The following is a 26,942-nucleotide window of genomic DNA, read 5'->3' on the forward strand; positions in this document are numbered from 1 at the left end:
TGCTGGGTCAGATGGTGGCGTCAATGGAAGCGGTTCCCTTTGCCCAGTTCCATCTGCGTCCTCTGCAGCTGGACATTCTCCGCTGTTGGGACAAGCTGACTTCTTCCTTGCACAGGTTGGTGGCTCTGTCGCCACAGACCAGGAGCTCTCTTCAGTAGTGGCTTCGGCCCCCCTCTCTGTCTCGGGGACACTCCTTCCTGGCCCCGTCCTGGGTGATCCTCACCACGGATGCCAGTCTAACCGGCTGGGGAGCAGTATTTCTCCACCACCGAGCACAGGGCACTTGGACTCCGTCCGAATCAGCCCTCTCGATCAATGTGCTGGAAATCAGAGCTGTGCTCTTAGCTCTCGTAGCCTTTCACCACCTGTTGGCGGGCAAGCACATTCGAGTCCAGTCAGACAACGCGACAGCGGTTGCCTACATCAATCACCAGGGCGGGACTCGCAGCTGCCTGGCAATGTTGGAGGTTCAACGCATCCTTCAGTAGACGGAGGACTCCAAGTCCACCATATCCGCAGTCCACATCCCCGGCGTAGAAAACTGGGAGGCAGATTATCTCAGCCGTCAAACCGTGGACAACGGCGAGTGGGCTCTGCATCCGGCAGTGTTCCGGTCGATCTGCCGCAAGTGGGGCACTCCGGAAGTGGATCTAATGGCATCCCGGCACAACAACAAGGCCCCGGTTTACGTGGCTCGCTCCCACGATCCTCAGGCCTTTGCAGCGGACGCGCTGGTTCAGGATTGGTCCCAGTTCCGTCTGTCTTACGTGTTTCCCCCTCTAGTTCTCTTGCCCAGAGTCCTGCGCAAGATCAGAATGGAGGGCCGTCGGGTCATACTCATTGCTCCAGACTGGCCCAGGCGAGCTTGGTATCCAGACCTGCTCCGTCTGTCCGTAGAAGTGCCGTGGCATCTCCCGGACCGCCCAGACCTTCTCTCACAAGGTCCGTTTTTCCGCCAGAATTCTGCAGCTCTCAGATTGACGACGTGGCTCTTGAGTCCTGGATCCTGACGGCTTCTGGCATTCCTCCCGAAGTCATCTCCACTATGACTCAGGCTCGGAAGTCTTCCTCGGCCAAAATTTACCACAGGACTTGGAGAATTTTCCTGTCCTGGTGTCGTTCTTCCGGCCATGCCCCTTGGCCTTTTTCCCTGCCGACCCTTCTGTCCTTCCTGCAGTCTGGTCTGCAGCTAGGACCATCCCTCAATTCCCTCAAGGGACAGGTCTCGGCTCTGTCAGTGTTGTTCCAGCGGCGTATCGCCCGGCTGGCTCAGGTGCGCACCTTCATGCAGGGCGCATCTCACATCATTCCGCCTTACCGGCGGACTCTGGATCCCTGGGACCTTAATCTGGTCCTCACGGCCTTGCAGAAACCCCCTTTTGAGCCACTTAGGGAGGTTTCTTTGTCTCGTCTTTCACAGAAAGTGGTCTTTCTAGTGGCCATAACTTCCCTCAGGAGAGTCTCTGATTTGGCTGCGCTCTCCTCGGAGTCACCTTTTTTGGTTTTTCACCAAGACAAGGTGGTGGTTCTTCGTCCGTCTCCGGACTTTCTTCCTAAGGTGGTGTCTTCTTTCCACCTTAACCAGGATATTTCCCTGCCTTCCTTTTGTCCGGCTCCTGTTCATCGCTTTGAAAAAGCGTTGCATACTCTGGATCTGGTGCGGGCGCTCCGGATCTATGTGTCTCGCACCGCTGCTCTTAGGCGGTGCACCTCTCTCTTTGTGCTGACCACTGGTCAGCGTAAGGGCCTCTCGGCTTCTAAGCCGACCCTAGCTCGCTGGATTAGGTCGGCCATTTCCGATGCCTACCAGTGTACTCAAGTGCCTCCCCCGCCGGGGATCAAGGCACACTCGACCAGAGCTGTCGGTGCCTCTTGGGCTTTCAGGCACCAGGCTACGGCTCAGCAGGTCTGTCAGGCTGCCACTTGGTCCAGACTGCATACCTTTTCGAAGCACTACCAAGTGCATGCTCATGCTTCGGCAGATGCGAGCTTGGGCAGACGCATCCTTCAGGCGGCTGTCACCCATTTGTGAAGTTAGGTTTCGCCTACTTCTCAGTTTTCTGTTTATTCCCACCCATGGACTGCTTTGGAACGTCCCATGGTCTGGGTCTCCCATAAGGAACGATGAAGAAAAAGAGAATTTTGTTTACTTACCGTAAATTATTTTTCTTATAGTTCCGACATGGGAGACCCAGCACGCTCCCTGTTGCCTGTTGGCAGTTTTCTTTTTCCGTGTGTTTTCACCGGCTGTTGTTGTAGACAGAGGTTCCGGTTGTTCCGGGTTTTGCTCTATCTCTACTTGTGGGTGGATGTCCTCCTTCAGCTTTTGCACTAAACTGGCTATATTTGGTTATCCAGGGGGTGTATATGCTAGGAGGGAGGAGCTACACTTTTTAGTGTAGTACTTTGTGTGTCCTCCGGAGGCAGAAGCTAAACACCCATGGTCTGGGTCTCCCATGTCGGAACTATAAGAAAAAGAATTTACGGTAAGTAAACAAAATTCTCTTTTTTTCAGTAATATTGGAGCAGAAATATGGGATTTCTTCAGCGCTCTATTGGGAGACCCAGACGATTGGGGTATAGCTACTGCCCTCCGGAGGCCACACAAAGCACTACACTAAAAAGTGCAAGGCCCCTCCCCTTCTGGCTATACCCCCCCGTGGTATCACGGGTTCTCCAGTTTTCAAGCTTTGTGCGAAGGAGGTCAGACATCCACGCATAGCTCCACAGATTTTAGTCAGCAGTAGCTGCTGACTATTTCGGATGGAAGAAAAGAGGGCCCATATAGGGCCCCCAGCATGCTCCCTTCTCACCCGTGGATGGTGTTGTAAGGTTGAGGTACCTATTGCTGGTACAGGGGCTGGAGCCCCACATGCTGTTTTCCTTCCACATCCCCTTGTAGGGCTCTGTGGAAGTGGGATCCTGCCGGCCTCTAAGCTCTGACGCCGGGCTCCATCCACAGACCCAGTTGAACCTGATGGATATGGAGCTGGAGTACAATCAGGGACATGGCCCTGCATCATACAGGTACTCTGTGTCCCCGGCAGGCACAGACACACTCCGGGCTCGCTGGGTGTTGTAGTGCGCCGGGGACCGTAACGATTGAGTTGGTGTTCCTGCAGTTTACTGGGGGACTTTTGTGTTGTGGGAACGCAGCGCCGACCCCCACTGGACCGGCGGCGCTGCTGTGACTTGTAGTGCGCCGGGGACACGCCGACCGCGCTTTTACGGCAGCGGCGTTTATAAATCCAGTCCCCGGCTTTTGCGGCCTAGCTCCGCTTCGTTCCCGCCCCCACCCTGTCAATCAGGGTAGGGGAGAGACGCTGTTTCGCAGCAGCGACGAGGGCTGGAGCCTGATTTACATGCTCCAGCCCTCTCACTAGGCACAGAGGGAAGCAGGCTTCCCGCTCTTAGCCAGGAACGCCCAGGGCCCGCCCCCCCTCCTCTCCCAGGACGCCGGCAGCCATTACATGCAGTCTGGCTGGAGGAAGGACGCAAGGCTCTGGGAGACCTGGACTAGGGGGCTTTTGGCGACCACACACCCGCTCTTAAGCGGGCGGTAAGCGGCATTTCAGCTGGCCCCTCTAGTGCCTCAGTGTGTATTGGTGTACTGTGTCACCAGATATATATATTTATTTATTTCTTGCACTGTGAGGTCGCTTCCTGGCTGGATACCCAGATCGCTCTGAGGAAGCAGCAACATGTCATCCACAAAACGCAAGGCTGCCAAGGCTAGGGATGTGTACACTGCGTGTGCTGCATGTGGGGCTGCTCTACCAGCAGGTTCCAAAGACCCCCATTGTGTGCAATGCTCAGATCCGGTGCTGCTTCGCCAGCCGGAGTCCGGAGGGGTAGTGACCCAGGCTGAGACGCTTGTAAGTCCTGCCCCGGTGTCAGGGACAGACTTTGCAGTTTTTGCTGATGGAATGTCTGTGACTATGGCAAAAATCCTTGAAACTTTGCAATCCATGACTGGGGCTCAGTCTATGGACACGGCGAGGTCTCTGTCCTCTAATCCCCCTCAGTTGGAATTAATCCAGACTGCAAGGGGGTCCCCGGCTTCCCAGGCTGAGTATTATGACTCAGATGATAGCCCCAGCCACCCTAAGCGAGCTCGCTGGGAAAGACCCTCAACGTCATCACACTGCTCAGGGTCTCAGCGCAATCAGTCGCCCTGTGATGCGTCTGAAGAGAGTGATCAGGAGTCTTATCCTGGAACCCCTCTCAATCTGGATACCCCGGATGGGGACGCCATGGTAAACGAGCTTATCTCAGCCATCAATAGACTGTTGGATATTTCTCCACCAGCTCCTTCTGCAGAGGAGGCAGCTGCAGAGCAGGAGAAGTTTCGTTTCCTCTATCCCAAGCGTAAATTGAGTGCTTTCTTGGATCACTCTGACTTCAGAGAGTCAATCCAGAAACACGACGCTCATCCAGAAAGGCGTTTCTCTAAACGTTCTAAGGATACACGTTTTCCTTTCCCCCCTGATGTGGTCAAGCGCTGGACCCAGTGTCCAAAAGTAGACCCCCCGATTTCCAAACTTGCAGCTAGATCCATAGTTGCAGTGGAGGATGGCGCTTCACTTAAGGATGCCAATGACAGACAGATGGACCTTTGGTTAAAATCTGTCTATGAAGCTATCGGCGCGTCGTTTGCTCCAGCATTCGCAGCCGTATGGGCACTCCAAGCTATTTCAGCTGGTTTAGCAAAAGTGGATGCTATCATACATCCAGCGGTGCCGCAAGTGGCGTCCCTTACCTCGCAGATGTCTGCGTTTGCGTCTTACGCTATCAATGCGGTCCTAGAATCTACCAGCCGCACCTCAATGGCGTCCGCCAATTCGGTAGTTTTGCGCAGAGCCTTGTGGTTAAAGGACTGGAAAGCAGATGCTGGTTCCAAAAAATGTTTAACCAGCTTGCCTTTATCTAGAGATAGACTGTTTGGCGAGCCATTGGCTGACATCATTAAACAGTCCAAGGGTAAAGACTCTTCCTTACCCCAGCCCAGATCAAGCAAACCTCAGCAGAAAAAATGGCAGCAGAGGTTTCAGTCCTTTCGAGGTTCGGGCAAGACACAATTCTCCTCGTCCAAAGGGACTCAGAGGACGCAAAGAGTCTCAGATTCCTGGCGGGCTCACGCACGCCCCAAGAAAGCAAATGGAGGAACCGCTTCCAAAGCGGCTACCTCATGACTTCCAGCCCCCCCCCTCCGCATCTCCGGTCGGGGGCAGGCTCTCCCGCTTTTCCGACATTTGGATGTCACAGGTCAAAGACCGGTGGGTGACAAACATTTTGTCTCGCGGGTACAGAATCGAGTTCAGTTCTCGTTCTCCAGCTCGGTTCTTCAGAACCTCCCCACATCCAGACCGAGCAGATGCCCTGCTGCAGGCGGTGGACTCCCTAAGAGCGGAAGGAGTAGTGGTTCCTGTACCGCCTCAGGAACAAGGGCGAGGGTTTTACTCCAATCTCTTTGTGGTTCCAAAAAAGGACGGCTCGTTCCGTCCTGTTCTGGATCTAAAGCTGCTCAACAAACATGTGCACGCCAGACGGTTCCGGATGGAAACCCTCCGCTCTGTCGTTGCCTCAATGTCTCAAGGAGACTTCCTTGCCTCAATAGACATCAAAGATGCTTATCTCCACGTGCCAATTGCTACAGAACATCAACGTTTTCTACGTTTTGTGATAGGAAACGACCATCTTCAGTTCGTAGCTCTGCCATTCGGTCTGGCGACAGCCCCCCGGGTCTTCACCAAGGTCATGGCGGCGGTGGTAGCAGTCTTGCACTCTCAGGGACACTCGGTGATCCCTTACCTAGACGATCTACTTGTCAAGGCACCCTCTCAAGAGGCATGCCAACTCAGTCTACATGCTACGCTGGAGACTCTACAGACGTTCGGATGGATCATCAACTTTCCAAAGTCGAATCTGTCTCCGTCACAGTCGCTAACGTATCTTGGCATGGAGTTTCATACTCGAGCAGCGAGAGTGAAGCTTCCGCTGAACAAGCAGCGGTCCCTACAGACAGGGGTGCAATCCCTCCTTCAAGGCCAGTCGCACCCCTTACGGCGCCTCATGCACTTCCTCGGGAAGATGGTGGCAGCCATGGAAGCAGTTCCCTTTGCGCAGTTTCATCTGCGCCCACTTCAATGGGACATTCTCCGCCAATGGGACGGGAAGTCAACGTCCCTGGACAGGAAAGTCTCTCTTTCCCAGACGGCCAAGGACTCTCTACAATGGTGGCTCCTTCCCACCTCATTGTCTCAGGGAAGATCCTTCCTGCCCCCATCCTGGGCAGTGGTCACGACAGATGCGAGTCTGTCAGGGTGGGGAGCAGTGTTTCTCCACCACAGGGCCCAGGGGACGTGGACTCCGCAGGAGTCCACCCTTCAGATCAATGTTCTGGAAATCAGGGCAGTGTATCTTGCCCTACTGGCCTTCCAACAGTGGCTGGAAGGAAAGCAGATCCGAATCCAGTCGGACAACTCCACAGCGGTGGCATACATCAACCACCAAGGAGGGACGCGCAGTCGGCAAGCATTCCAAGAAGTCCGGCGCATTCTAATGTGGGTGGAGGACACAGCATCCACCATATCCGCGGTTCACATCCCAGGCGTAGAAAATTGGGAAGCAGACTTCCTCAGTCGCCAGGGCATGGACGCAGGGGAGTGGTCCCTTCACCCGGACGTGTTTCAGGAAATCTGTCGCCGATGGGGAGTGCCGGACGTCGACCTAATGGCGTCCCGGCACAACAACAAGGTCCCGGCATTCATGGCGAGGTCGCGCGATCAAAGAGCTCTGGCGGCAGACGCATTAGTTCAAGATTGGTCGCAGTTCCGGCTCCCATACGTCTTCCCACCTCTGGCACTCTTGCCCAGAGTGTTACGCAAGATCAGATCCGATTGCAGCCGCGTCATACTCGTCGCCCCAGACTGGCCGAGGAGATCGTGGTATCCGGATCTGTGGCATCTCACGGTCGGTCGACCGTGGTCACTGCCAGACCGACCAGACTTACTGTCCCAAGGGCCGTTTTTCCATCAGAATTCTGCGGCCCTGAACCTGACTGTGTGGCCATTGAGTCCTGGATCCTAGCGTCCGCAGGATTATCTCAAGGAGTCGTAGCCACAATGAGACAAGCTAGGAAGTCAATGTCTGCTAAGATCTACCACAGAACGTGGAAGATTTTCTTATCCTGGTGCTCTGCACAGAGAGTATCCCCTTGGCCATTTGCATTGCCCACCTTTCTTTCCTTCCTGCAATCGGGGTTGGAAAAGGGCTTGTCGCTCAGCTCCCTTAAAGGGCAAGTCTCGGCACTATCTGTGTTTTTTCAGAAGCGTCTAGCACGTCTTCCTAAGGTGCGCACGTTCCTACAGGGGGTCTGTCATATTGTGCCCCCGTACAAGCGGCCGTTAGATCCATGGGATCTGAACAGAGTACTAGTTGCTCTGCAAAAGCCGCCCTTCGAGCCTCTAAAGGACGTTTCCTTTTCTCGCCTGTCACAGAAAGTGGCGTTTCTTGTTGCGATCACATCGCTTAGGCGAGTGTCTGAGCTGGCAGCTCTGTCATCCAAGGCTCCCTTCCTGGTGTTCCACCAGGACAAGGTAGTGCTGCGCCCCATTCCGGAGTTTCTCCCTAAGGTCGTATCCTCGTTTCATCTTAATCAGGATATATCCTTGCCTTCCTTTTGTCCTCAGCCGGTTCACCGGTATGAGAAAGACTTACGTTTGCTAGATCTGGTGAGAGCACTCAGAATCTATATTTCTCGCACGGCGCCTATCCGCCGTTCAGATGCACTTTTTGTCCTTGTCGCTGGCCAGCGCAAGGGGTCGCAGGCTTCTAAAGCCACCCTGGCTCGATGGATCAAAGAACCAATTCTGGAAGCCTACCGTTCTGCTGGGCTTCCGGTTCCTTCAGGGCTGAAAGCCCACTCAACCAGAGCTGTGGGTGCGTCCTGGGCTTTGCGACACCAGGCTTCGGCTCAACAGGTGTGCCAGGCAGCTACCTGGTCGAGTCTGCACACTTTCACCAAACATTATCAGGTGCATACCTATGCTTCGGCGGATGCCAGCTTAGGTAGAAGAGTCCTGCAGGCGGCAGTGACATCCCCGTAGGGGAGGGCTGTTTTGCAGCTCTAACATGAGGTATCTCTTTACCCACCCAGGGACAGCTTTTGGACGTCCCAATCGTCTGGGTCTCCCAATAGAGCGCTGAAGAAGAAGGGAATTTTGTTACTTACCGTAAATTCCTTTTCTTCTAGCTCTTATTGGGAGACCCAGCACCCGCCCTGTTGTCCTTCGGGATTTTTTTGTTGTTTGCGGGTACACATGTTGTTCATGTTGAACGGTTTTTCAGTTCTCCGACGTTATTCGGAGTTAATTTGTTTAAACCAGTTATTGGCTTCCTCCTTCTTGCTTTGGCACTAAAACTGGAGAACCCGTGATACCACGGGGGGGTATAGCCAGAAGGGGAGGGGCCTTGCACTTTTTAGTGTAGTGCTTTGTGTGGCCTCCGGAGGGCAGTAGCTATACCCCAATCGTCTGGGTCTCCCAATAAGAGCTAGAAGAAAAGGAATTTACGGTAAGTAACAAAATTCCCTTCTTACATGGGATGTGCCATAAATGCATATTAAATGAGGGTTCTATCATTTGGACCTAAAACTATCCCAGTATTTGGATTTTCATATCTGCACTAAATGCATGATATCTGAATTGGCATGTCTTTCCAATGTCCATTCTTTTACTGACTCATTGTTTCATTCATTTCTCACAAATGAACTTTTGATATTTTTGTGGATTAATTGTAATCACTTATTTGGCAGATAGTGAAACTATTTCATATGACCACACATCAAAGCTTAGTGAGTGCAGTCACACAGGGCTTAATGGCCGGCATGTGGATTCATATTAACCCAGATGCTACTTTGGCTTTACTGCAACTCGAGGGTTGTGGGCGGCCGACGATTGATCTAGTTTATAGATTAACCTTTTGATTTCACTGCATTTGTTACATTATTAGTTGTTAGACCTAGCCCCCCCCACCATATGCTTAGACTAATTTCACCCTATATTAACAGGTTAGACAGTCTGAGGGACTAAACCGATGCTGTCAGGGGGCAATAAGACGTCAACTTATACAATTTTGGACTGCTGATCCTATTCTTCCTTCTGAAAAACCACTGCCAGAAATGTCTAACAGCAGCTTTCTCATAGTGAACACAGATGTGCTCGGCAGAGCGACGGCTCCTGTGTATCAAATAGTTGGTAGGAATAACCTCCAGCACTTTGCATTTTGCCGAAAAAGTTCTACTTTTATGTCATTTGACCAGACCACCTTCTTTCACATACTATGTCAAGGACACCGCTAGCAAGTGGACGAAGGTTCTCTGGTCAGATAAGACCAAAGTAGAACTTTTGGGACTAAATGTTAAATGCTGTGTGTGGAGGAAAACTAACACTACACATTACTCTGAAAACACCATCCCTACCATCACACGTGGTGGAGGCAGCATTGTGCTGTGGGGAGGCTTTTCTGCAGTAGTGACAGAGAAGATGGTCAGAGTTGATGGGAAGATGGATAGAGCTTAAATACAAGGCAATCCCGGAGGAAAATCTTAGGCAATCCCGGAGGAAAATCTTAGAGGCTGCAAAAGACTTGAGACTGGGGCTTAGATTCACCTTCCAGCAGGACAACGACCCTAAACATCCTGCCAGAGCTACAATGGCTGGATTAGCTCAAAACCTATTCATGTGTGTGATTGGCCCGGTCATAGTCCAGACCTAAATCTTATTGAAAATCTGGGGCAAGACTTGAAGATTGCTGTTCATACACTCTCCATCCAATCTTATGGGGCTAGAGCTAATTTGTAAAGAATGGTTAAAAAAAGTACAATTATATTTTTCAACTATTTAGAAAACCATTTCCTTTACACTTAACACATACTTGCTACTCCATGTTGGTATATCACAAAAAATCCCAATAAAATTTGTGTGTGTAACATGGAAAAAAAAATGTGGAAAGGTTTACAGGGTATGAATACTTTTTCAAGCCACTATATCTTATTAGAGAAATTAGCTTTTTTTATCTCCACAACTGATCAAACCTTTTCAAAATTCTCAATTTCTGGATAAAATGTGTTTAGTACAGACAGATGGTGGCGGAGGTGGGGCAGCTGGAGGCTGAGGGTGGGGCAGCTGGAGGCTGAGGGTGGGGCAGCTGGAGGCTGAGGGGGCGACAGCTGGACGTGGAGAGGGAGCAGCTGGAGCTGGAGGGGGCAGCTGGAGGCGGAGGGGTGGACAGGCAGAGAAGGAGCAGCTGGAGGTGGAGAGGGAGCAGCTGGAGGGGGTGGCAGCTGGAGGCGGAGGGCGGGGGCAGCTGGACGCAGAGAGGGAGCAGCTGGAGCCTGGAGGGGGGCAGCTGGAGGCAGAGGGGTGGGCAGGCGGAGAAGGAGCAGCTGGAGGCTGAGGGTGGGGCAGCTGGAGGCTGAGGGTGGGGCAGCTGGAGGCTGAGGGTGGGGCAGCTGGAGGCTGAGGGTGGGGCAGCTGGAGGCTGAGGGTGGGGCAGCTGGAGGCTGAGGGTGGGGCAGCTGGAGGCTGAGGGTGGGGCAGCTGGAGGCTGAGGGGGGGGGCAGCTGGAGGCGGAGGGGTGGGCAGGCAGAGAAGGAGCAGCTGGAGGCGGAGAGGGAGCAGCTGGAGGGGGGGTCAGCTGGACTCAGAGGGAGCAGCTGGAGCCTGGAGGGGGGCAGCTGGAGGCGGAGGGGTGGGCAGGCGGAGAAGGAGCAGCTGGAGGCGGAGGGTGGGCAGGTGGAGGCAGAGAGGGAGCAGGCTGAGGGTGGGGCAGCTGGAGGCTGAGGGTGGGGCAGCTGGAGGCTGAGGGTGGGGCAGCTGGAGGCTGGAGGGGGTGACAGCTGGACGTGGAGAGGGAGCAGCTGGAGGGGGGCAGCTGGAGGTGGAGGGGTGGGCAGGCAGAGAAGGAGCAGCTGGAGGCGGAGAGGGAGCTGCTGGAGGGGGTGGCAGCTGGACGCAGAGAGGGAGCAGCTGGAGCCTGGAGGGGGGCAGCTGGAGGCGGAGGGGTGGGCAGGCGGAGAAGGAGCAGCTGGAGGCGGAGGGTGGGCGGGTGGAGGCGGAGAAGGAGCAGCTGCAGGCGGAGAGGGAGCAGCTGCAGGCAGAGAGGGAGCAGCTGGAGGGTGGCAGCTGGAGGCGGAGCTCCTTCCTCTGGTCTTCATAAAATCTTATAAGCACCAACTGCTATCTCCTATCTCAGTAATAGGATAGTCTTCACTAAACTGAAGATTTTATCTATAAATTAAGAATATAGAGAATGAATTAGCATTCCTGGAGGAGAAAGAAGCAAATTTCTCTAAGATACATTGCGAAGTTTAGTATTTTACATGTCTCTATTCAATTATTAAATAAAAATCATAACTATGATAACGTTTTAAGGGTCACCTTAATGACCTGGTTTACATATCACTTTCAGGGTCCTGACAGGACTGCTGCCTTAAGATGAATGTAGTGAGGAGTAAGAGCCGCCATTGCTAACCTGCCTAATTGACTGTCTTTACATGTCTATAGGAAGTGGAACAGACCCGAAGTGCTGTAGATGAAGACCGAAAAATGTACCTTCAAGCTGCTATAGTGCGTATAATGAAAGCCCGCAAAATACTACGGCATAACTCATTGATACAGGAGGTAAGGACTCAACTTTGACATTGGCAGCCCTGTTGTGCTCCATAGGGAGTGGTGACATCATGGTGGTGGTTGGTGAAACTCTTGCACCTTACTGGTTACTATGACCAATGTATGTATGTATGTATGTATGTATGTATATAAAGATAGATAGACAGATATATATATAGATATAATGGACAGAGATATAATGGATATAGATATAGATATTATAGATAGATATAATATAATAGATAGAGAGATAGAGAGAGAGAGAGATATTATATATATATATATATATATATAGATAGATAGATAGAGAGATATAGATAGAGAGATATAGATAGAGAGATATAGATAGAGAGATATAGATAGAGAGATATAGATAGAGAGATATAGATAGAGAGATAGATAGATAGATAGATATATATTTTTTTTTATTCTTTTACAATTCATCAACTTTAAAGTAAAGGTACTTTGAGTGGCGTTACTTGTACACTTGTACAGTTTTCCTTGACCGAAAAGCGCTTTTTAAAAGCTGAACACCACCCAATTAAAAATCTGCTCTTCATACATTAATTTTCTGATTAGCTGTGTTTCTGAACGCAAACAATGAATGGCTGGATCCAGCACCAACTTATTAAAACCTCAATTTATTGGTTCCATTTTTTAAAAAAAGAGGATCATGACAATAAAACCATGTCAAAAGTTCATTAATCAACGTATTGTTATCATGAACCTTTTTTTTTTTTTTTTTTTCTCTTTTATAAATTGAACCAATAAAGTGAAGTTTTAACACAGTGGTATTTTCGTTTTGCCTTCGGACTGTGGATACCAGTAACAAGAATCCATGCACCAGCGTTGAACTTGGGGATTACTTTGGAGACATATCTGTCTGAACAGTCATGAGCTAATGGCCTAAAATTTCCTTTTTTTTTTAATTCTTGTAAGTCCAAGCTCACCTATTAGAAGAAACAGCTGCAGTGTAAAGCATGGACAGGGTCAATTCAGCACTTTTAGCCAATGACAGTTTTATAAGAAAGTGCCGTGTTGAAACTTGTCCACTGTTTTATCACCAGGACACGCATTACTTATGACAAGGGGGGGGGAGCCCCAGGCCCCTTAAGTTTTGTTTTTGATGACCGTTGATTTTGTTCAACACGACTACTGCTTTGTTCATACCCAATGGGACGGCCTGAGAGAGCCAAGTGCAAGTCATTGCTCCATGCGATCCTGACCCCAATGAGTAATAATGGGATATGGACTCATACGAGTATTTATCAACTTTCCTGTGCAAACCCATAGCTGCTACCTAAATGCACAGGTGTAAATTTGCAGCCAGCATTGAAGAATGTAAATGGCAATGGTACCAACAAGTATGTTATGTCCGAATCCTGACATCTGCCTGTGTGGAGTCGTGGAGATGACCTCGATGAGAGTTGCACATTGTAAGATGGAGAAAAAAAACAAAGTGAAAAACATGTCCTGAACCCAATTTCTGCAGAGATAAGATTTAACATAACCTGGTTTTCCACTTGTGATGACATGAGGCTCTCATTATACCACAGACCCGCTACTGTGTTTGCATTGATGTGATGGTAGCGGAGCGGTTGTCTATAATTGTGGAGAATAATTGAATGTCGTGCCTATTTCCTATTCTAGGTAGAGCCGGCTCCCATCCTGTCCTGTGACTCTGCTAGCTTCAGGACTAGTCTTACAATTACACTTTTACTACAGTATACAATTATCATTGAAAGCCCGTTTTCTACCTTAAGGTGAAAAACCTTTGGGGAACTTACTTTTTTGTTTATGCATTTTGAAATTAATCCTAAATTAAAAAACTGGGGTGCCTTATTGTGAGGGATCTACCAAGTCTGACAGATTTACCATAATTTACTCCAGAAATTTGCATAGATTATTGCAAAAATCTAGGTTGGCTCCTACGTTTTACTGTAAACCGCACAAATAGCCTAAGTCCATGTGTTCTGTCAGCTCATGTGTGGGACTGATACTCCACTTGTGACGCCCCTTATAGGAATCAGAATGGAGAACCAATCTGTACAGTCAGTTTCCGTTATGGCGGTCTTAGGAATTCACCTGTGTGTACACCATGTCATTTTACATTTACCCTGCAGTGGATTTCCATGGTAAGATCAGAGGCCAGAACCAGGGAGATCCACAGATTTACCCAGTAACCTTTCGCACACCCTGACATAACCATACATCACACATAGATTGCACGTGTATTGGACAGTTTCAGGGGCAGATCCTGCTCTATACCGGGCAGATGCCAGCTGTGTTGCACTGCCTGAATCTGCCTGTAACTGCAGCATCTCCAGCTAGCTCTAGTTACTGATTTTTAACCATTTAAAGAGTCTGTCAAATCAAACGTACAGTAAAAACTAAGTACGTAGCTATGTAGGAAATATACCTCCTGTAAAAATCATACCTTTAGTGCTCTAATCGCTTCCATTCTGTAGAAATGGGTGTATGTTGTTTAGATCACATACGGAAATATAATTGCAATCATATAAGTACCAAAAGGTTCTATTGACAGAATGCGTTAATGCAGCAAGTCAGTATTTGCAGTGTTGACCCTTCTTCTTCAGGACCTCTGCAATTCTCCCTGGCATGCTCTCAATCAACTTCTGGATCAAATCCTGACCGATAGCTGTCCATTCTTGCATAAGCAATGCTTGCATTTTGCCAGAATTTGTTGGTTTTTGTTTGTCCACCCGTCTCTTGATGATTGCCCACAAGTTCTCAATGGGATTAAGATCTGGGGAGTTTCCTGGCCATGGACCCAAAATCTCTGTTTTGTTCCATGAGCCATTTAGTGATCACCTTTGCTTTATGGCAAGGTGCTCCATCATGCTGGAAAAGGCATTGTTGGGCGCCAAACTGCTCTTGGACAGTTGGGAGAAGTTGCTCTTGGAGGACATTCTGGTACCATTCTTTATTCATGGCTGTGTTTTTAGGCAAGACTGTGAGTGAGCCGATTCCCTTGGCTGAGAAGCAACCCCACACATGAATGGTTTCAGGATGCTTAACAGTTGGCATGAGACAAGACTGGTGGTAGCGCTCACCTCTTCTTCTCCTAATAAGCTGTTTTCCAGATGTCCCAAACAATCGAAAAGGGGATTCATCTGAGAAAATGACTTTACCCCAGTCCTCAGCAGTCCACTCCCTGTACCTTTTGCAGAATATCAGTCAGTCCCTGATGTTTTTTCTGGAGAGAAGTGGCTTCTTTGCTGCCCTCCTTGAAACCAGGCCTTGCTCAAGCAGTCTCCGCCTCACAGTGCGTGCAGAAGCACTCACACCAGCCTGCTGCCATTGCTGAGCTAGCTCGGCACTGCTGGTACTCTGATCCCGCAGCTGAAACAGTTTTAAGATACGGTCCTGGCGTTTGCTGGTCCTTCTTGGGCGCCCTGGAGCCTTTTTGGCAACAATGGAAGCTCTCTCCTTGAAGTTCTTGATGATGCGATAGATTGTTGACTGAGGTGCAATCTTTGTAGCTGCGATACTCTTCCCTGTTAGGCCATTTTTGTGCACAGCAATGATGGCTGCACGTGTTTCTTTAGAGATAACCATGGTTAACTGAAGAGAAACAATGATGCCAAGCACCAGCCTCCTTTTAAAGTGTCCAGTGGTGTCATTCTTACTTAATCATCACTGATTGATCGCCAGCCCTGTCCTCATCAACACCCACACCTGTGCTAATGGAACAATCACTAAAACAATGTTAGCTGCTCCTTTTAAGGCAGGAATGCAATGATGTTGAAATGTGTTTTGGGGGTTAAAGTTCATTTTCTTAGCCAATATTGACTTTGCAAGTAATTGCTGTTAAGCTGATCACTCTTTATGACATTCTGGAGTATATGCAAATTGCTATCAGAAAAACTTAAGCAGTAGACTTTGTAAAAATTAATATTTGTAGCCTTCTCAAAACTTTTGGCCATGACTGTGTATGTGTATATATATGTGTGTGTGTGTGTGTGTGTGTGTATATATGTATGTATATATATGTGTGTGTGTGTGTGTGTGTGTGTGTGTGTGTGTGTGTGTGTGTGTGTGTATATAAATATATAATGTGTGTGTGTGTATATATATATATATTTATTTACATACATACATACATATATATATTATTATATATTATTATTAATAATATCCCCCCCCCCCATAATTTCACCTGATTTGCTATTTCCCATTATCCAGAACAATATTATGGTAAAACGAATGTAATTCTAAACTACAACCCTTATCAGAAGAAATGTGTCCGCCTTCGACTATGTAGATGGTAAAATAAAAAAGAAATCTCAGAAAAGGAAAAGTGGCGGGTCACACAGGAGATTGTCATCTAAAAGGGTCGATCGCTTAAATGCTCCCACACCTTGTCCATGGTCATTACTCTTTTTAGATTTATTCTATTCCTATTTATTCTTTGATGAAATACTAGAAGGTATCCCCTCCATATTGTCTATCCTAGATTATCTTGTACCTCGCGTACCAGTGGGCATGAAAGCCTTAATAACCTACTGAATATGTGCACAATCAAATGAAACTTGAATCAAGTACAATGGAGCCAGGTGGTGATCTCTGGATGGTTTTTCTTTCATTGGCCGTATGGCATTGTTAACATGCAGAATCATTTAGAGCTGGGTCCTTAACCCCTTCAGCCATAAGTTTTTTTTTATTTTTCCATCAATCTTGCCATATGAGGGCTTGTTTTTTGCGGGACGAGTTGTACTTTTAAATGAAACCATACGTTTTACCATATAGTGTACTGGAAAACAGCAAAAAAATTCCCAAGTGTGGAACAACTGCAAAAAAAGTGTGATCGCACAATAGTTTTTCGGATATTTTATTCACAGTGTTCACTATATGGTAAAACTGATGTCATTGTTATGCCTGAGGTCAGTGCGAGTTTGTAGACACCAAACATGTATAGGTTTACTTGTATCTAAGGGGTTAAAAAAAATTCACAAGTTTGTCCAATAAAAGTGGTGCACGTTTGGCGCCATTTTCTGAAACCCGTAGCGTTCTCATTTTTCTGGACCTATGGCTCAGTGACTGCTTATTTTTTGCGTCTCGAGATGACGTTTCTAATGGTACCATTTCTGCGCAGATGCTACATTTTGATCGCCTGTTATTGCATTTTGCGCAAAACTTGCTGCAACCAAAAAACTTAATTTTGGCATTTTGTTGCCGCTACGCAGTTTACTGATCAGATTAATTGATGTTACAGTTTGATCGGGCGTTTCTAAACTCGGCAATACCAAATATGTGTATTTTATCTTTTTTTAACCCTTTAATTTTCAATGGGACAAAAGGGGGGGTGATTTGAACTTTTTAGGTTTTTTTTTGGGGTGGGGGGGTTAAACTTTTTTTTTTTTTTTTTTTTTTAATTTTTACTAGTTTCCCTAGGGGGCTATAGCGATCAGCAATCCGATCGCTCTGCCCTATCTGCAGATCTCAGCTACAGAGCCGAGAACTGCAGATATGGTGCTTTACTCTCCGTGTTTGCACTATGACGGCACTGAGAGAAAGTGACTCATGCTAGCTACAGGTGTCATCACATGACCCTGTACTACCATGGCAACCATCGAAAGTCATGTGATCACGCACATGACTTCCAGTGTGGATGGCGGTAAGTGAAAGTAATGGCCGCGCGCATATACATCTTACTGCCAGACTTTGGCAGCGAGATGTAAGGGGTTAAAAGTTGCAGGTGGAAAGCGATTCCACTCTTAACATGCAGGTACACATGTCAGCTGTTGAAAACAGCTGATATGTGCGCGGATCGCCACGGCCGGGGGCGGGGATTAACCTCACACGATCCATGACTGATATATCAGTCATTGGTCGTGAAGGGGTTAAATGCTGTCTTAAATATCTGACAGCAGCATTTATAGGGCTCTGTTTTGGGGTGCACCGTTCCTAGTGCCCATTGTGCCCACCCCACCTTACTTCCCACTGCATAACACGATGCCTGTGGTTTGTGTTGATACGAGACAGAGCCTTACTATATATTGTAGTACAATCACAAGCTCAAGTCTCTGAGTAATAACCAATACAATAAAAAGTTAAAAACAATATACAAACACACGGTATCTCCACGTCCGTAAAAGGTGGGTCTATCAAAATATAAAAAAAATTAACTTGATAAATGGCATAATAGAAATAATATAAATAAAAACTTCAGCTCAAGGACTGAAAAATGGAATCCTTATGGAGTCTTGGAACATGGTGACCCAAGCAAATTTTTTTTTTTTTCTGAAATATTTTTATTTAATTGGTGAAAAAAATGGTATCATCATAATTGTACTGATCTGGAGAAACGTATTGCCAGGTCAATTTTAACGCACAATGAATGACATATAAGCAAATGTGTCTGGATATGACGACGAGCACGTGCACTCAACTTCTTCAGCCATAATGAGGCCTCTTCTGAGGGGATCCTGGCTTGTTATACCACTGTATGGTATTGGCCACCGTGCTGCAGCTCAGTTTCAGAGTGGTAGCAATCTATATACAGCCTAGGCCATCTTTATATAGAGCAACAATTCTTTTTTTTCAGATCCTCAGAATCCTTTGCCATGAGGAGCCATGTTGAACTTCTAGTGACCAGTATGAGCGGGTGTGTGTGAGAGAGAACACCAAATGTAACACCTGCTTCCCTTTCACACCTGAGACCTTGTAACACTAATGAGCCACATGACACTGGAGAACAAAAATGACTAGTTGGGCACGATTTGTCCATTTTCACTTAGGGGTGTACTCACTTTTGTTGCTAGCGGTGTAAACCTTAATGGCTGTATTGCGTTTTTTAGAGGCACCACATTTGCACTGTTATGCAAGCGGCACACTGACTGCTGTACATTGCATTTGTGCAATATCTACAGTGTTGTACCATAAAAAGATATAATATATTTACACAAATGTGAGGGGTGTACTCACTTTTGTGGTATACTGTATTACTGTCACATGTCCTATCATAACCATGGGCCACCTAGTAGTCCAATATGGCACACCTGCGACTTGTATAGACATCTGCAATAATTATTGTATATACACAGTGTGGTTAGTATGACAATTTTATTAATATGTACAAAAAAAATGACAAAACATCATAACTGAAGCCTTTGACTCATTGATATATTAAGAAGGGAGTTTTTTGAGGAGGAGAGATAATGATGGCATCATACGCTGTACAATACAGAAGGACGTCCTCGCCACCAAGGGCAGCGAGAGTGATTGACTGCTGTATTCAGCGAGATGTTACCATTTGCACATTACATCGCTTGGCTGTCTTCTCCGTCCTTGGCGGTGTGTCCGTACATTTCTGGTTTTCACTTCTTGCATGGCTACACCCTGTATAATCAGCGCTCACTTCCCTGCCATTTACATTTTCCTTCCATCATACCTTATCACAGATTGCAGACACACTGGTAAGTGGGTGCTGGTAATATTTGCATGTGCTGATGCAGATGAAATGCAGATCAAGGAATAAATATCCCACTTATTGGCTCCTTCCCAGACTTTAGTCATTTGCTTTTAGATTTTATTTTTCTGCATATGGAGCTTTTTTTTTTTTTTCTACTAAAACTAATCTTGTCCGCTTCTGTCAGTTCCATGACTAGGACCTGTCATATCTCCAAGCATATTAGTTGTAGCAGATGTCTGTATTCTCCATGGACCATTTCTGTAGCGACTTATCAAATGTTGCCCAGGTCTGTTCCTCTTTTATTTCACCTGGAAAACTATAAATAAATTAGAGGTGCCCCGAGCAAAGAGAAAACCTATTAATGATCATATAGATGGTAATCACCTACCAGTACCCACCTAGATCTAGCACAGGTTGCTTCGTGGTCTGCGCTGACACCGGAAGAGAAGTCATTGTTGACTGTTGCGTCCTGTAATTTGTAGCAGTCAAGTGACTTGAGTATTTCATAATCATAAAACCTAGTTGGACAACACCTTCTCAATCTCTGTTTTTGCTCTTAGCAAAATAACACTTGTACTGTCTTCCGCTGCCGGCACTATTCCAGCGATGTTGGCATTGCTCTTCCAGGGTTCATGTGACATTGTCACGCAATCCCTGCAGCCAATCAACAGCCATCTGCAGTCAATCAGCGGCCAGACATACGGAGTCAGGCTTCTCGATCACTTCCTTTAGATGTTATTTACATCCATAGGAGAGGGAAGTCAGAGTGGATTGGCCGCAGGGATCACTTGACCTAATGTCATGCAAGCCCTGGGAGCACCAATGCCAACACCACTGGAATGGTGCTTGCATCAGAGATGAGTAGAAGCTTTATTTTATGAGGATTGAGAAGGGGTTGTCAGAGTAATAGAAAACCACTTTAAGTCAACTACTGCCATTGCTGCTAGTGGAACGCTTATATCTTTGTGTCCATTCACATCACCAAGAGCAGCCTGCGCAGGATCTAAGTGGATGCCAGTAGGTGAGTATCATCTGGCTTATTTTATTTTTTTACAGTTCCATGCCTCTGGAAAACTTTTGTTTTAACCCAGACAACCCATTTAACATTTAGCAGTTGGTTCAGGTGACTTGTAGTCAGCATTTTTGTCCAGTTTTCCCCAATTGCTGTCTGTCTTTTAATTTTTAGTTGGCTCTGAGCTAGTGAGTGGAGAGCTCTAATGATGTCTCCTATGCACAGCGCACCGTTATTCCTGCTCACTTATATCTATGTTGGACATGTTCATAAGCCCCAGGAGTGTGGAGGACATTAGACCAGTACTGAGTAGTGTAGCTGTGAATTCAGCACCGGAGTGAGGCACACTTACTAGGGAGGTGAAATACATTGTGTCTATCACTATCTCCAAAGACTTCAGCATAGACAATCAGCAGCTCTAACGTGATCTGTCAGTCTGTATTGTTTTAGCCAAGATGGGTTTTTATTTTTCACAAGAAATAGCTAAATCCGGAGGCGGGGGGATGGTGTAGTGTCTCATAGGTGGAAGCGTGTTTCTCGTTACACTGGTCACCCCTACTGTCAGGACACACCACTGACAAGACTTTTGAATGTTTTTGTTTTGTTTTAAATGATCTATATTCAAATATGGTTATTTTAAATTCTTCGTATCAGAGGGGTCTACTATTCAGTACCCTCGTCTATTAGCCAGAGCAGATTTCGCATAGGCATTTACTCCAGTGGTTACGGCATAATGCTTTATTTCTCCTGTGATTTTTGCAGCTGAAGATTGTAGTTTTGTTTGATGGTAACAATAGAGTGCGTCAGACTTAGTTATGATTCCATTGTAGTCATGAGGGAAGTGCTACCCCAATAGCTCTCAGCGGTAATAGATGGGCTTCCATTCGTAATGAGCAAGCAGTAGCGTGCTCGGGTGCTTGTTACTTGTTAAGAGCAGTTGGATGCCTGGATGTGCGCGACTCGAGTATTGAGTATATTGGAAGTCAATGGGGAACTCTAGCATTTTTCCAGAAATCTTCCATAAACCTTCCATAAACCTGCTTACGTTCCCCATGTATTCCATTATACTGGGTACTTGAGTTGCGCCCATACGAGCATCTAACTACTCGTTATGAGTACCAAGCACCTGAGCACGGTACTGCTCGCTTATCACTAGCTGCCATATATCAATCAAAACATATTTATTAAAGGAAAAAGCTTCCATATATTGATACTACTGTTAATGCTTGTGATGACGCACCCTTGACCATCTACCTCATGTCAGGTTCCAGTGGTCACACATGCTCAGTAGATCAGTCCCACCCCACAGATCATCTTGTACATTGTGGCAGTTGACTAGCCAATAAGAATGGTATACTAGAAGCGGATTATTACAATAGCATTCATAATATTGGGTGGATGTTCAATATCAAAACTTTTTTCTTTCTTTAATGATTACATTTAAAAACTTTTTTTTAACTTGATTTAAATTTAATATATAGTTACTTAGGTTGAAAAAAGACCGAAGTCAATCTAGTTCAACTTTCCTCCACCAATTCTACATTTTGTCCCTAAGTCACTTAGAACCAACGATGTTGTGTGTACTGAGTAAATCATCCAGCCCTTATTGAATCCTCAGACACCCTTTTAGGGCTGCATAGTGACTGATCCATTTTAGTTTGCAACTTTGTAGTACGAGACAAATGTCCCTATAGTAACTGAATAGGATAACTGAAGTGAGCACTAATATATATATATATGAGTGCAAGCCAAAAATACATACTATATATAAGAATAAGGCTGCACATCAAACTTAGATAATGGTATAATGCCTCAAGCATATGGAAAAATATTGGAATATACAATGAAAAATGCTACTTGCTAATTTGAACATGTGAATAATGAATTGCATACCTGCTATGAATATTAGGAAAAAGGAGATATTTAGCAATCGCATTGATCAATGTAACTGAGCCCCAAAGCCTCGTCAAGGCATATCTCTATATTGGGGTCCCTAGCTCTGTGACCCTAACTGTGTGTCATCTCATTGCAATTAAAAACTGCTATGGGTGGAGAGGGGTAACTAAGGACTTTCTTATATAGGAGATGGAAAAAACATGGCCGAAAGGGGCGGAGCTGTGTTCACATTCAGAAAAAAAACTACATATAACTGAATAGGATAACTGAAGTGAGCACTAATATATATATATATGAGTGCAAGCCAAAAATACATACTATATATAAGAATAAGGCTGCACATCAAACTTAGATAATGGTATAATGCCTCAAGCATATGGAAAAATATTGGAATATACAATGAAAAATGCTACTTGCTAATTTGAACATGTGAATAATGAATTGCATACCTGCTATGAATATTAGGAAAAAGGAGATATTTAGCAATCGCATTGATCAATGTAACTGAGCCCCAAAGCCTCGTCAAGGCATATCTCTATATTGGGGTCCCTAGCTCTGTGACCCTAACTGTGTGTCATCTCATTGCAATTAAAAACTGCTATGGGTGGAGAGGGGTAACTAAGGACTTTCTTATATAGGAGATGGAAAAAACATGGCCGAAAGGGGCGGAGCTGTGTTCACATTCAGAAAAAAAACTACATATAACTGAATAGGATAACTGAAGTGAGCACTAATATATATATATATGAGTGCAAGCCAAAAATACATACTATATATAAGAATAAGGCTGCACATCAAACTTAGATAATGGTATAATGCCTCAAGCATATGGAAAAATATTGGAATATACAATGAAAAATGCTACTTGCTAATTTGAACATGTGAATAATGAATTGCATACCTGCTATGAATATTAGGAAAAAGGAGATATTTAGCAATCGCATTGATCAATGTAACTGAGCCCCAAAGCCTCGTCAAGGCATATCTCTATATTGGGGTCCCTAGCTCTGTGACCCTAACTGTGTGTCATCTCATTGCAATTAAAAACTGCTATGGGTGGAGAGGGGTAACTTAAGGACTTTCTTATATAGGAGATGGAAAAAACATGGCCGAAAGGGGCGGAGCTGTGTTCACATTCAGAAAAAAAACTACATATAACTGAATAGGATAACTGAAGTGAGCACTAATATATATATATATGAGTGCAAGCCAAAAATACATACTATATATAAGAATAAGGCTGCACATCAAACTTAGATAATGGTATAATGCCTCAAGCATATGGAAAAATATTGGAATATACAATGAAAAATGCTACTTGCTAATTTGAACATGTGAATAATGAATTGCATACCTGCTATGAATATTAGGAAAAAGGAGATATTTAGCAATCGCATTGATCAATGTAACTGAGCCCCAAAGCCTCGTCAAGGCATATCTCTATATTGGGGTCCCTAGCTCTGTGACCCTAACTGTGTGTCATCTCATTGCAATTAAAAACTGCTATGGGTGGAGAGGGGTAACTAAGGACTTTCTTATATAGGAGATGGAAAAAACATGGCCGAAAGGGGCGGAGCTGTGTTCACATTCAGAAAAAAAACTACATATAACTGAATAGGATAACTGAAGTGAGCACTAATATATATATATATATATATATATATGAGTGCAAGCCAAAAATACATACTATATATAAGAATAAGGCTGCACATCAAACTTAGATAATGGTATAATGCCTCAAGCATATGGAAAAATATTGGAATATACAATGAAAAATGCTACTTGCTAATTTGAACATGTGAATAATGAATTGCATACCTGCTATGAATATTAGGAAAAAGGAGATATTTAGCAATCGCATTGATCAATGTAACTGAGCCCCAAAGCCTCGTCAAGGCATATCTCTATATTGGGGTCCCTAGCTCTGTGACCCTAACTGTGTGTCATCTCATTGCAATTAAAAACTGCTATGGGTGGAGAGGGGTAACTAAGGACTTTCTTATATAGGAGATGGAAAAAACATGGCCGAAAGGGGCGGAGCTGTGTTCACATTCAGAAAAAAAACTACATATAACTGAATAGGATAACTGAAGTGAGCACTAATATATATATATATGAGTGCAAGCCAAAAATACATACTATATATAAGAATAAGGCTGCACATCAAACTTAGATAATGGTATAATGCCTCAAGCATATGGAAAAATATTGGAATATACAATGAAAAATGCTACTTGCTAATTTGAACATGTGAATAATGAATTGCATACCTGCTATGAATATTAGGAAAAAGGAGATATTTAGCAATCGCATTGATCAATGTAACTGAGCCCCAAAGCCTCGTCAAGGCATATCTCTATATTGGGGTCCCTAGCTCTGTGACCCTAACTGTGTGTCATCTCATCATGGCCGAAAGGGGCGGAGCTGTGTTCACATTCAGAAAAAAAATGATTACATTTAAAAACTTTTTTTTAACTTGATTTAAATTTAATATATAGTTACTTAGGTTGAAAAAAGACCGAAGTCAATCTAGTTCAACTTTCCTCCACCAATTCTACATTTTGTCCCTAAGTCACTTAGAACCAACGATGTTGTGTGTACTGAGTAAATCATCCAGCCCTTATTGAATCCTCAGACACCCTTTTAGGGCTGCATAGTGACTGATCCATTTTAGTTTGCAACTTTGTAGTACGAGACAAATGTCCCTATAGGTCTCAAGTGATTTTAGAATTGGTAAAAAAATAAGGACCTGCAGCAGATCCTTCTACACCTGGATGAGATGCCACCTTCTGACATGTCCTCGGCACTTATCTATGATGTGTTGTGGAGACGCTGTCATTCTGAGTTCATTACATAAGCCATCACTCTAATCCGCCATGAACAAAGCATCGGCCTCATCAAATATTCACTAACTGCATTTCCATAGCCCGTACCTAACACATTCATAGAGGATCCGCACGCAGCGCCGTCACTGTACGGTGGGATTTTGCTCTTTATGTAATGTAGGAGTGTACGGCTCCAGCAGAAAGTGGTTATATCAAACCATGGTTATAGCTCAGATTTTTACGGTGAGTACATTGGGTTTGTCAAGTTCTAAAAGGGTACTAGTCCTGGGGTTTCAGTGGATCGTTCATTTCACTGGTGCTGCTTATTTTTGGGTTCCATACTCTTAATAACTGGATTGTTTAAAATTCTGTGCGAACTTATACATGGCCTTTAAATAAGTTGTCCATTACTGAACATTCCCGGCCTAAACAATTCCGGACCCTAATTAAGATAAGATAAAAACGATGTCTAGTCGCCTCCGGCAGTGGCGCCGTTCCAGAGCGGTCTGCGCCGGTAATCCCGGAAAGCGACTTGTCATGTGCCAGCTGCAGCCAATGAACAAACACTCATCAATATACTGTCCAGGAACGGATATCTAGTCTGCTGGGATGGTAAACGCTGCAGCTGACAAGTGTCCGCTCTTTTGCAGTAGTCTGCCTGATGTTTCTCTCCGGAAACAGCAGCGCTGCTAACAACGCTCGTACTGCGCTGCTGCACGAAGGGAGAATATACTCTTTTGATTAAGCTGGGATTCTCCAGTAATGGACAACCCCTTTTTAAAAGGAACCTGTCACCACTTTTTCGGCCTATAAGCTGCGGCCACCACCACCGGGCTCTTATATACAGCATTCTAACATGCTATATATGAGCCCAGACCGCCATGTAGAACATAAACACTTTATAATACCTAACAATTGTGCTGTGTTTGAGTTGGGCCATATGGGTGTCTCCATTGTCCGGTGCCGGCGCCGCCTTTTTCGGCCATCTTCGTCCTCCTTCTGAAGCTTGTGTGCATGACGCATCCTATGTCAGACACACTCGCCGGTCCCGCGCAGGCGCACTACAATACTTTGATCTGCCCTGCTCAGGACAGATCAAAGTGCGACTGCTCAGTACCTCAATGCCGGCGAGTGTGAATGACGTAGACGCGTCATGTACCCCGGCTACAGAAGAAGGAAGACCGAGATGGCCGAAAGAGGCGGTGCACCAGACAACAGAGACTCCCATCTGACCCAACACCACCGCAGCGCGACTGTTAGGTGAGTATTATAGAGTGTTTTTTATGTTCTACACAGCGGCTTGGGCTCTTATATTCAGCATGTTAGAATGCTGTATATAAGAGCCCAGTGGTGGTGACCGCAGCTTATAGGCCGAAAAAGTGGTGACAGGTTCCCTTTTAAGTTGCAGAGAAGTCTAGATCTTGATGAACTTCATCTAGATTTCCTTTTACAGTGATGGTGAAATGTTTCTTGTTAACGTGACTATAATTCTCTATTTCTGTCCTTCCTCAGGTCATCAGCCAGTCCAGAGCACGATTTAACCCTAGCATCAGTATGATAAAGAAGTGTATTGAGGTCCTCATAGACAAGCAGTACATAGAGCGCAGCCAAGCTTCAGCAGATGAATACAGCTACGTAGCATGATGTTACCATCACGTCGGTGTGTGTAAGAGGAAGTCATCACATCACGGTTTGGTGTGTTCCTGTTGGAAGAAGCTGGCCTTTGCCTCCATACTTATCACCTTGGCAGTCCCTGTTTTTCTGCTGTTTACAACATCACCAGTGCCACATCATGAGCGTCAGTCAAAATGCCTATAAATATTTCCAGCTCATGCCATTGTAACATTTCTTACAACTCTACTAAAAGGATTGAGTGAAGTATTTCTGGAATGTGGAATTTATTTAGTTTTTTTGTTTTGTTTTTGGGTTTTTTTTAATCTTTTTTTTTTTTTTTTTTTTTTTTTTGGGGTAAATTGTTTTGAGGTTATTTTTCTCCCTCTCACCTTCCTCAACATGATTGCAGTTGTTTTTTTTTCCTGATTTTGTTTTTTTTTGTTTTTTTTTATGTATCTTAAAGGACCTAAGGATGAAATTAAATATTG

General features: G+C 45.7%; 1 protein-coding gene across 1 annotated transcript in view; it reads left to right on the plus strand.

Annotated features, from left to right (window-relative positions):
- CUL2 (cullin 2) overlaps nt 1-26,718 on the plus strand; it is a 178,501-nt gene extending 151,783 nt beyond the window's left edge. Inside the window, exons 20-21 of the mRNA XM_075316773.1 lie at nt 11,568-11,684; nt 26,353-26,718. Coding sequence (XP_075172888.1) covers nt 11,568-11,684; nt 26,353-26,484 — 249 coding nt within the window. The 3' untranslated portion in view covers nt 26,485-26,718. The remainder of the gene's footprint in view (nt 1-11,567; nt 11,685-26,352) is intronic.
- Nucleotides 26,719-26,942: the final 224 nt, after the last annotated feature.

Source organism: Anomaloglossus baeobatrachus, chromosome 6 (genome assembly GCF_048569485.1).
Source record: "Anomaloglossus baeobatrachus isolate aAnoBae1 chromosome 6, aAnoBae1.hap1, whole genome shotgun sequence".
Taxonomy (NCBI): domain Eukaryota; kingdom Metazoa; phylum Chordata; class Amphibia; order Anura; family Aromobatidae; genus Anomaloglossus; species Anomaloglossus baeobatrachus.